This window comes from Neopelma chrysocephalum, unplaced genomic scaffold, assembly GCF_003984885.1.
Source record: "Neopelma chrysocephalum unplaced genomic scaffold, ASM398488v2 Primary Assembly neopelma1_43, whole genome shotgun sequence".
NCBI lineage: Eukaryota > Metazoa > Chordata > Aves > Passeriformes > Pipridae > Neopelma > Neopelma chrysocephalum.
Window position 1 is genome coordinate 11752355 of NW_020897702.1, and position 12024 is coordinate 11764378.

The following is a 12024-nucleotide window of genomic DNA, read 5'->3' on the forward strand; positions in this document are numbered from 1 at the left end:
TTTCTGCAACTTACACGACACACAGATTTTTAGCTGGAAGTCAGGAATTGAACTGTATTATATATAATAAAAGAACACCTTTTACTAAAGGTGTATCTTGCAGTTTGACTAAGGAAGAGAGACAATATGTGCATATTCACCTACATATGGTAGGTGGAGCTGGAAAATTTTAGTTGACAGTGGGTATGTAACTGAATGATTACATTCAGTTCATATGTACTTCATATCACAGCTGCTGGTAAGGGCAACAATGATCAAATATATTTATCTATAGAAATCAGAGATAAGTTAGGTATTTCAACTAGTTAGGAAGTAAAAGAAATGTGCATTAGCAATATTGTACGTTTGCTTATGTCTTTCATAAAAACAATTTTACAAAGTTATAGGCAAATTATGCACAGATCCTGGCAAAGCAACAAGCATCAACACCAGAATCTGCTTATTTCAAATAAATTTCATACAAACATATATGCATGTTTGCATGCACAAAACAAGAACTCAGTGGCTTCTTGTAAGGATAATAGACTTCTTCCCATAAACTGATTTACATAAAATTTATCCATTATAATTTTCACTTTATTGCAACTCCTTCAACTATTTGGTAAGTTAGCTGGTACCTTGGCTTGGAAACCATTTAAAATCCTCCCCCTTACATTTCACAGAGCAAGCATTTGAGGACATTTTGAAAGGGCAAAGCTTGGCACAAACCAGAGCCTACACTCCTACTCCAAAAGGACTGCAGAGCGAAGGAATCAATTAAAGTTCACACACAATCTCTGAGTTGCCCACCATCACAGCATAAACAGGGTTCAAACTGTAGCCCTCAGCAAAAGCCACACAAATAGTTGCACCAGAAGAAAAAAAACCAAACCAAGTCTCCCTTATGTTCCCTGCTCCCTATTCCAATGCAACCTTAAAAACAAAAGTTGGAAAATGGGTACCACAATTATGAAACTGAATTAAGATTGTTTTCCTGAAGATATTACCACATACAACTGAAATTTAATTCATTAAGAAAACAATGAACTGTACAAGTTCCTCAACAAATTTGTATAATACAAAGCTGATCATGTCAGGACCCATCTGACAGCATAATAAAAAATGGGGACAATTTTGAATTGCAAACTATTTTTTTAAAGTATGTAATTAAGACTTCCTTTGACCTTGTTAACAAGGATGCTAAAATGTTAATTCTTAACTAACTGTTTATGCTAAGGTCTGTTTCACATTTTCTCTTCCTTATGCATAACCAATGCCTAACTTATCAAGATGGTGTGATATATCCAACAGTTTTTCTTCCCAGTTATTAGTCATTATGGGAAGAAGAAGGGAAAAAAAACAAAAACAAAACCACACAACAACAAACAAAAAGCCCAACAACAAACCCCCACAAGCACAAATATTAACAGTTCTCCCAGTACTACAAATCTGAAAGTTCTGCCCTCTGTAATATAGTAATTTTTTGCTTCCAAAAAATTAGGTCTGCTTTAGAATAGTTTTAGAGTTAGAATCTCATAAAAAGTGAAAACCTGACATACCAATTATGAAAGGGCCAGAAGTGATACACACAAATAGAAATTAAGTGTGCATGCGTTTAGGGACAGAAGGTATGAAAATGAAACACAGTTCCACACTGTTGGTTACATAATTATGTCAACAGCAGCATAACAAAAAGCTCTCAAAAATCTATCCATACAGTAACTAGAACACAGGCAGTTTTAGCTTAGTCAGGCCCTTGTGTACAAAGCCCTGTAACCATGGAATGTGCTATTAACTGTTTTCACTGACGACTGGAAGGATTTAAAACATTTTATTGTTAAATGAGTATAATTCATCCTGACCCAAAGACCATCACAGAAGTCAACAGCGACCTAAACTCCAATCAAACCACGTTTTTCTACAAACATGTTTTTCATATATATATATATATATGTATTTTTCAAATACATATACAAAAATGGCCTATAAAGTTGGGCATAGAACACTCTTCCAAGTAACTTTGTAACAGCCTTTTATACTTCCGATCACATCTTTTTAAGTATATATCATTTCAAACCCTTAACTCATGCAAAGCTGCTCTCAGAATGACAAAGATTTTGTAAATAAAAATATCTACTGAATTACAAGTTCATTGGACATTTAGATCTATCAACTATATTAACCATACCATCAACATAGTTAGAAAGCACAGAAAGAAATTTCTCTTTTACTCTGTATTTCACCATTCTAAAGAGACTATATAAAATGCTGGAATCAAAAAAATTGCAAAGGACTTGTCAACCAAGATTTTCAAGTAGGTACAACAAATTAGAAAAAAAATAACTGAGAAGTGAGAACCACTTCAGTCGCATTTCAATTGCAATAGGTAATCAGAAAGGGAAAGGCATCCTTAAAGTAGCAATACTATTTAAACAAATCTGTATAGTGTGGACAGACTTTCAATCAAGTTCTCAATAAATCAGAACTCATTGAAGATAAAACAGCAATAGTAAATGACCTTTAGCTGACTTTCCTATAAAACAGTTCAGCAGAAAAAAACTGGCTTTGCAACCTCCGTGTAATAATCAGTAACTACACTGAGCCACTAACACCGATCTAAGTTACCAAACAGCATGTCAGAGACTCAACAAAAGGGATCTAGTCTTCCACTATGATGCAGCAAAGTCTCATTAGCCAAATTAAAGCAAAGTCCAAGACTGTTTTCAAGACAGCTTTGTTTCCTTGGCAACTGGCATGACTGACAGGCAGTATACTGGTAAAAGTCTTACTTTACAAGGCAACTTTATATTATTAGCTTGATTTAGCCAGCAATTTAGGAAAGCTAACTATACTTGCCTGAAACACAGTCTGAAGTAACTTAGTTAAAAGCCAAATAAAACACCAGCAAAGTGAATCCCAGAAAACAGACTCCAAGAAGCACTTCAGGAGGCCATGAAACAGCAACACAGCTTAGTCACACCTAACAAAAACTTTTGTTCTCCAAATAAAACTCCAGGGGTTTTTTTTACCAAAAAATAGCTATGAGGTACCATTTTCATATTAAAGACAACTTCCCCCCATACTGCAGACTCCTATTCAAACGCTTAACAAAAAATACAATTCATGTGGTAAATTTCCCAATAGAGACTGACATCAAAATGAGGTTTAACAAACTGCTTGGGAGAGTATGTACAGCGAGTACATGGCATCTACCTGTTAACATTCCAACAGACAGTCTTCTCCCAGGAATTTGTTTCCCATTATGCTAACCCCCATGCTATCAAATTTTCCCTATGGACAATTCTGTCTCTCTCTTGGGTAAACTACATGGTACCCTGACCATATCCCAGGGGCACCTGCCAGAGAACTGCTACTCACAGAAATCTCCTGTAAATTTCCTGCATTCAAGGAAGTGAAATTTTCTTTAGAATTTACATGAGAAACTGAGTCATGTAAATATTGGCTTTAACATAATCACTCACAGCTTGCTGGGGGCGAAAAGGAAAAAAAGAAAAAAAAAAAAGAAAAGAAAAAAACCACACTGAATAAAAGTGAACAATGTTTACTCAAAAAGTGACAGTTCCACAAATAAATGCAAATATGTTGGAATGTATGAAAACACAAGGACACAAATTAATAGGGGAACCGAGGAGCTATCAGTTTTGAAAGGTTAAACTAAATCTAATTACATCATCTGAATTTGTTCCCAGCTACGAAGATAAACACATGCAGTGGTCTGGTCACATATAAAAAGAAGACAAACATCCCTAGTTTTGGCTGGCAGATCTCTATTGCTGTTTACCTCATTTTTGTTTTTTTTCTTTGGTTGGTTGCAGAGGGGAGGTGTCAAGAGCCTGAAAGAAATTGCTGGTAACTTAGACTAGTTATAACAGTTAATCTTCTACCTCAACCCTGAACAACACACCTTGGTCTCCTGGGCATCGTCCCCTAAGTGCTTAGGTCTGATTTGTGAAAATGTTTCTTTGAGAGCAAACTAAGAACTCTGCTTTAATTTTAGATGTGACCCAATTTAGGTCCTGCAATTATATATTTCGGCATTACCAGTGCTAATAAGTTACTTTCTCTGAGAGTCTAGTCTAAAAATTGATAAACTGAGTGAAAAATCCACTTTACTTGCTGTGTCAGCTTTTAAAACTTTGTAGCTGTTGTGCCACAATTGCAGAGGGAAACTGAGCAAACTGTAAATGGAGGCTTTATATTTAGAATTTTAAAGCTACCCTTTTTTTTCATTTCCAGAAAGGAAAGATAAGACAGTGAGAGATGAAATTTGTAAAAGTGGGTATGATTTTATTTACATATGCCACTGATCAGTTCCATTCCATTTATCCATTAGGAGTTTTTTGCAAAAAAATGGTGGGGTAGTGCCTGGTCTTACTTTCATGGGAACTTTCAAATTAACATCGTTTTATTATTTTACTGCTTTCTGTTGAGTAGGAATTTCCATGATGTGACTGATGGGTTACAGATTACCCTATGCTACAAATCAGATGACTACTAGGAAACACACAGTTCTTTGCCATCCTCAGCATGCAGAAGAAGAAAGGCAAAAGGATAAGAGTTCAGAAGAAGTACATCTTGAAATATCAAATTCTTGTTTGTCTTTGGAAGAAGTCAAGACCTGAGAAAACAAAAGTGGTTCCATAGCAGTGTAATTGCACCCATGGAGCTTGATGCTAATACTTTAAACCAAATATAACCTGACAAAATATTTAATATGCAGAATGGCAGAAGCATCTCTTTTTAAACATGAAATTCTGATTAAACCCGTATCCAAAGCCTCTTATTACTGATCAGAGACTTTGGAATTTTTCGTTATAAAAGACAAGTTAATAGATCTTGGTCACAGTTATTGCTTTCAACATAATGCAAAGTTTTCAGATCACCAGTAAGATAAAACTGATCTCAAATTTGAGGCAGGAGATAGGAAAGCATTGCTATAAAACAGCATGAAGCATTCACAACACATAAACTAAAAATCAGGCATTATAAAGCACAGAGAGTATTTTTATGAGAGATACATGAAAGACAAAATCTGTGGGAAAAAGAAAGATACAGATCAACAGCTAATTTAAAAAAAAAGTCCTAGGAGATAATTTAATTATTCCAACTAAGTGCCAGAGATTCTATATTTTCCCCAGTTCTAATTTCTTCTGAAGATAATAAATGTCAAGATGCTTATAAATAAGAGAAAAATACATTAGCGAAAACCACAAGATATAGTTCTGGTTTACCTGAAATCACATCTATAAAACATCTATTAAACTGCTTTTGGAATTAGCCTTATAAAATCACCTTGTATGGTAGGGTATTGAATGGATGGATACCATAATTTACAATTTTTCTTAACCAAAATAAAAACCAAACACAAGCAAAGTACTGTGTGCAATTGTTTTCACTGATGCCCATCTAGTAAGCTGACTGCAAGTTCTCTGAATTCATACTGGGCTGAGAATGTACCTTCATCATCCTCCGAACTCAGTCTCAGCACTAACACGAATAAGGCAGGTTTGCCCTTATTCTTCCTTGGCCCTTTTAAAAATAAAGAAATCCTCAGTACAACTGCAAATTCCAAATAGCTTGTGTTACTGTTCTTTCATAGGACTCTTCGAAGTAAGAGACAGAAGGAAAAATATACACTTGGTAGTACTATGACTGTCTTCCAAGACAAAAAATCCCCCTTAAATTCCCAAAACTATATTACAGCACGCTTTACTTCAAAAGTGTTTTAATAATATTTCTTTTCTTAAGCTATGTTCCAAAACTGACAGTGCCCATTTTTTTCATGGCTTTTTTTGGGTAGATCTTCGATTTTACATTTAACAGTCAAATCAATATAAAAATGCAACTAATTTGACATATTACAAATAAAATTTAGCAAACAGACATCTTCAACTGCTTTTCAGTACAAAAAGCATGAAAAAGTGGAGAAATCCATCAAAACCAGTGGTTGCAGTTTTGGTTTCCAACAATACTGCTATTTTACTGACCAACTAGAGTGAATTATAAACACAAGAACTTACATTAACTGATGAATCTGAATATGCATTTCCCCAATAAATTAAGGTATTCAATAAAATAAGTAACTGTGGATGCAGCTTTTCCAATAAACATCTTCTGTCCTTGAAGACTAAGATTACTTTGGTGAGGTGTGGAGGAGGAGGGGAGCAGATGATATTGGTGTAGTGGGTGGCTCCAGTCAGGTGCAAAAACAGGATGAAAGAGAAATTTAACAACAGCACTGTGTATTTTTCATGTGTGACATGAGGAAATAAAAAAAAAAAAAAAGTAAAAGCACAGCAACAAACTTCCCAGTTGTCTTAAACGATCTGATTTCATAATGTCCAAAGCCATACCTCTGCATGGAGCGCATAAGAAATGTGTAACAGAAATCTATTTTTAAGGTTTCTGCCAGATGGGTAAACACCTCAAACACACCCACAGATACTAATGAAAACCACCTTGGCCTCCTTCAGGAAGTCATTCAACACTTCATAGGAAAAAAAAATAGGAAGTTGTTGATAAACTGCTTGCAAGAACTACTTCCTGTAGGAAAAATAATTACAAGACTTGCTTGCTGGACAATCAGTTAACTTTTCCTCACACTACAACATAAGAAGCAGTATTACACAAGCTTTGTAAGAATTAAATGCATAACTAAGTTAAAATGATACAAGAGTAACTCTAAAATTAATCAAAACTTATTTTTCTTTCAGCAAGTAGTTGCCTGCTACTCCCATGGCATATTATCTTTTGCCTAGAGAGCGATCCCCTATCTTTTTCCATAGTTCACCAAAATGTCAACCAGCAGCTGGCTAACAGGAAGTGGTTAAAAAGCAATGCAATTGACATCACCACACAAACCAAGCACAGCTTTTAATACTGCATGTTTAAGAATGGGCTAAAGCTACCGCACAGCAATGCTGGGATGAGTCAGATCTGACCAGTTACTAACTAGGCAAGTCTTAACTGATGAGTTCAATTTAAGGAACAGTATCAATAAAAAAATAGGATTAGTTTTACCAGCTGTATAGTAGTGGCCTTAACTCACTGCTCGAAATCATCACTAATGGAAAATTATACTCAGCAGAACTGTTCATAACAGTGAGATGAACATTAATGAGTGGAATTCTGGCAAATCATATGTTGGGCATTCATACATAAGGGGGTCTATTCATCTAGCTGACTGACTAATTTATAAAAGTAGCTCTGGTTCAGACCCTACACTACCACTCTCACCCTCTTTTAATATTTATGGATATGTGGGGCGTGTACATAAAATACGTGGCCAAATAACTCTGTGCATGTATCTGCGTGTATATGCATACACACACACACAGGTGATTAAATGTTTTCTCTCCCACATACACTACTTTCATTTCTTTGCACAAACTACTATGCTTGCAGTACTTGACCCATCGATTAGTGGAAGTGACTGTAATTACAAAGTGTATTAAGTATGATACTCAATTTTATTTTATTCAGTTTGCACCATAGTATATTATGATAACTATAACCATAAGGCTTACTGACATCTGGAAAAAATATAACATTGTTACCTATTCTGCAGAGATCTGTCTAGAGCCTGGTTACCAGACTGTTCATGGAGTGGTTACAGAACAGAGCAAATGGAAACAAAAAGCAGTGCAGCCAACCCAAAAAAAAAAAAAAAAAAGCTGAATACTTGGAAGAGACACCAGAAATCTGCATATGGTAGAAGGAATCACTCTAAATGTATTTAGAATCAGAAATTTTAGTATTCACATTTCAAGCAAATGTTTAAGGTATAACTAAGCAAGATGTTAGTTTTTAACGGGCTTGTAGATCTGAGATAGAACTTATCACTCAACACTGAAAAAACCTTTTAATATACAAACTTGCTACTCAAAGCTAATTCTTACATTTCTTTAGACTTCCTACACATACAGAGCAAACGTTTTGCTAATACTTGAAATGATTTTTACAAATCTTCGTGAACTCCAATGAACTCGGTGGATCTCACCTGTAGATAGCGTTAAGCAACCTTTCAGGAACAACACATGTTCTTCAAGTGTGAACAGAGCCTTCTGAACTGTCCTCATTAGACTCTCCCATACCACAGCATCACCCAAGGAAAGCCAAAAGAAAACAGCCTATTACACTGTTTAAAATCTCCCAGGGTCAGCATGTGACCCAGCAGGGAGAGGTTCAAAAAGTACAGCCTTTATTTTTCTTCCTAACAATATGGTTTGTTTCCACTCCTTTCCCCTTCAAGACACATCCTTCACAGCTAGCAGCTCTTTCAATCATTTACTTTGGACGTCTGCTTGAGAACAAACGATCTTGCTCATGCAGATGAGTTTGCCAGACTTGTGTGTACTTTCCACTCTCAGGCTCTTTATTGTTCTTGCTGAAACCTGACCCTTTGAAATGGATACCAGGACACCAAGAAAGGACAAAAAAACTTGCAGAAAAAAGGAAAAGATTTTTTGCGGCAATAATCGAACTGCAGAAAAAGCTTTCCAAGAACACATATTTCACTCTGCTTTCACCTGAATGAGCATAATTAAAAAAATTTATTACAAGAGCATGAAGACGTTTTTTGTCTCTTAAACTGTTCCATTTTTCTGTAAATTTGACAGCATTATCAAAAACAAGCACTTGTGGCAGAAAAATTTAAAAATCAAATATCTATTTTTTGTGCTTCATAAGCTGCTCTTTAAGAGCTCTCACTAACACAGTCAAAACAAAGTTTGCTTTTCATTTCAAAACAGGGTCTGTTCTTTCCTCAAGGTCCAATGAGCTACAGTTCTCAAACGGCATAAACTTACACAGTTCAAAAAAAACTTCTACTTGTGCCTGCTGCAAAGTTCACATTCTAGAACATGCTGATTTTTTAGAAAATATCCCACCTTCAGGCTCTATAGCTAATGCTTATTTTCGTGCTTCTAATAGAGAATGATTATTTTCAAAAAACAACCTTCCGACTCAAATGTCAGACAACTACTGCAACCTCTTTTTGGTTAAAAAAAAAAAAAAAGCTAATTTCTCTGCATGGAAACACCACCCTTACAGGAACAAAACACATTTTTAAGAAGTTCTGCAAGTTCCACTTTCATTGCAGACAATGTAAATTTGTTTTTGAAGCTACAGACTCAATTACTTCAATCAGATGCACATATAAATGACAATGTCTAAGCAAGAAAGGTAGGGATAAAGATGTTTTTCTTGGCTGAAACAAGTTTTACATAAGTAACACAGTGTTGCCTATCCCGGCCCTGAAAATGACATATAATGGGTTATTAGAGACTTGCAGTTAAATAAAAAGTTTAAAATACAATCAAAATATTTGAGGGCAAATTATGGTCTTGGTGGGCACACTTTCAGAAAGAGAAGGACAAGCTCCTGCTGTTTTAGAAAACTGCGCAGAATAAAAGAAAATGCTCTCTGATGGATTAGGTGTCAGATGGCTGGCATGTGTAACCTCTCTTCAGTTACAGAAAAGGTGATACTAATTTCACTGTCTGAAAAAGCTACAGCTGTAGGAACATGAAACAGTGTTACAAGTTCTGTTAATTTCCATTTCACTGCAGGAAATGTAGAGAAGTTACAGACCCAAATACTGCACTCAAACACATATATTAATTTCCTCATGAATAGAGAGTAGGCAAAAACGTTTTGATTGTATATTTACACAACTGTTCTAAATCAAGAGATAAGAAGTCTTGATATACAGTCACTAGAACAGTTTCTAAAGTTACTCTATATTTTTACATCTGTATTATAAAAATAAGGTAAAATGTATCTTGACCTGCATGACAACTCTGACGAGATTCAGCAAATCCAAAACTCACGTTGTTTAAAAATCACTACATGCGCTTCACTGATTTTTAGTAGACAATATAACCGATAACATTCTTCAGCTAAGATTAGGGTAAGATGAATATTCACAGAGTATCATAAAGTTTTTAGAAACAGCAGAGTTGATATTGGAGAAGTACGAAAGTGGTAGGCTCTCCTACTTAAAATTAGGAGCATATTTTTAGAAATACATATTTTAAACACAATGAAACTTACTAAAATTCAAAGACTGTAAAAAAAGTATAAAATATATCCCAACAAGCACCAGATATACAGCTAACTGAAAAGAAATTTTACTTACTTAAGAAAGTATCTCTGTCCAGACGGTGTCTTAGCCATCTCCCAGCCTGGTGGCAAAGGTACATCATCAGGGATCTCAAATGAAGACTGGCGGAGATGTTGAGAAGATGGAGCTCCAGGTCCAGTCACTACTCCAGAGGGTGTGAGCGTCCCTGGAGAAACAGCTCCCAGCTGCAGTGATGCTGGAGAGGAATGAGCTCGGACATGCTGTGGGGTTAGGGCTCCTGCTGTCCCTGCATCAGTGCTAGCCTGCCAGGAGTGAAATTACCCCATTAAAATTCTTATATTTCAGCAGAAATGCAGCTGTCAAATGACATTTCACTTTAAATGAATCTTTCAGGAAAAATTCGTAAGTCAGTCATTCTAAATTCTGCTTATTTTCCAGTTGCTGCTGTTCAAGAAAGCCTCCAAGTAGTCTGGTTAATTAGCATCACAAAAGCCCTAGTGTAAGTCAAGACCTATTACCACTAAGTATGTGCTAAGCGCCCTTAGTTTTACCTTGAAAACTACAACTCTTACTCCTTGGTGCAGGGTTCAGAAAAAAAACTGCCCGCAGTCAGCAGACCTCATACACTATTGAGTGCTTCATTACTGGACTGCACCCACTCACCACCATCACACCCGCTTTCTGCTGGAGGAGGTAATTTCCCACTCTTCTTTTGAAAGAGGGGTGTGGGGGTTCAAGTACACCCACACACACCCCCTCTGAAGGCTTTAAATGATTACCCAAACAGAAAAGCAATACAGAAATGCCAACTGGCAGCAGTGAGTTCCAATGGAGGAAGACTCACGAATTCAACCACAAAGAAAACATATACGAAAATACTGAACACAGAATTTCCTAGCAATCCACGCTTTCGAGGGTTTAAAAAGTCTGTCCATGCTTTATCCAAAGCAAAGCTTCAGGAAATGGTTGAAGCAGTCAATCAGAAATGACTCACAAAACCATTCACTTGAGCCATCAGTTACAAGCACAAAGAATGTCCTTGCCAGTAGTAAATACAGATCCACCATCGAATAGAAAAGGCAGCTCTGAAGACTTGATTGAAGTAAAAATGGCTTTTTAAAATATATTTGCCAATTAACTGGTTTTATAGATACAGCAGAACAACATGGATACCCATAACGAGATGCATGTATCAGCCCTTGTCACACCTCTCTACACAAGGTATTGCACCATATGTGAGGTCCCACTTACACACTCTTATGGAGACTGACGATTCTGCTTCACTCCATCTATATGCAAGGACACGTGAACTTCCACGTATTCAACTGGAAACGAATTAGCTTGCATTTACATTTAAACAAAATAGGCTAGTAGCAAAATCAACTGAATTTGTGGCATCTTGATTCCTGAGAATCAGGGGAAACTGCAGAAAATTAAAGACCTTTTCTTTAAACAGAATGCTTTTGTGGCACAACTAAACAAAAAGGAAAGTGAAAATAGTCTTATTTTAAAAGTTCACAGTGAAGTAAATGATTCTTTGGCTTCAAGTTTATATTTTAACAACCGCCGAGTGGTACAAGGAACAGTGATCCAACTAAATATGCATTACAGATGAAGAGTAACAGACACAAGGAAGATAAGGCTAAGCTTAAAAGTGCAAGCTGTAGGAACATCACAGACATTAAGTGCATTTCAAACACGATAGCTATTTAACTGCTGTTACTGTATTTAACAAGACACAACACCAAGTGTTAGATGAATGTCTACCTATTCAGATTTGTACACAATGGAACTGCGATAAGATCTGCACAAGTTGGAAAAAGACTGTACATAGAATCCTTTTTCTTTGCTAGAATTCAGTATGTTATTAAAGGTCTGCAACTCAGAAGCTAGCAAAATTACAGAAGCAACTCAGCTCCACTCCTTTCAATTTTCTTTTC

The 12024-nt window shown here is 36.0% G+C and overlaps 1 protein-coding gene across 8 annotated transcripts in view; it reads right to left on the bottom strand.

Moving 5' to 3' along the window:
• The window catches only part of YAP1 (Yes associated protein 1), an 86573-nt gene that overhangs the window by 72571 nt on the left and 1978 nt on the right, over positions 1-12024 (bottom strand). For all 8 annotated transcript variants that reach the window (XM_027677351.1, XM_027677352.1, XM_027677353.1 and 5 more), the window contains exon 2: positions 10139-10386. In XM_027677351.1, coding sequence (XP_027533152.1) covers positions 10139-10386 — 248 coding nt within the window. The remainder of the gene's footprint in view (positions 1-10138; positions 10387-12024) is intronic.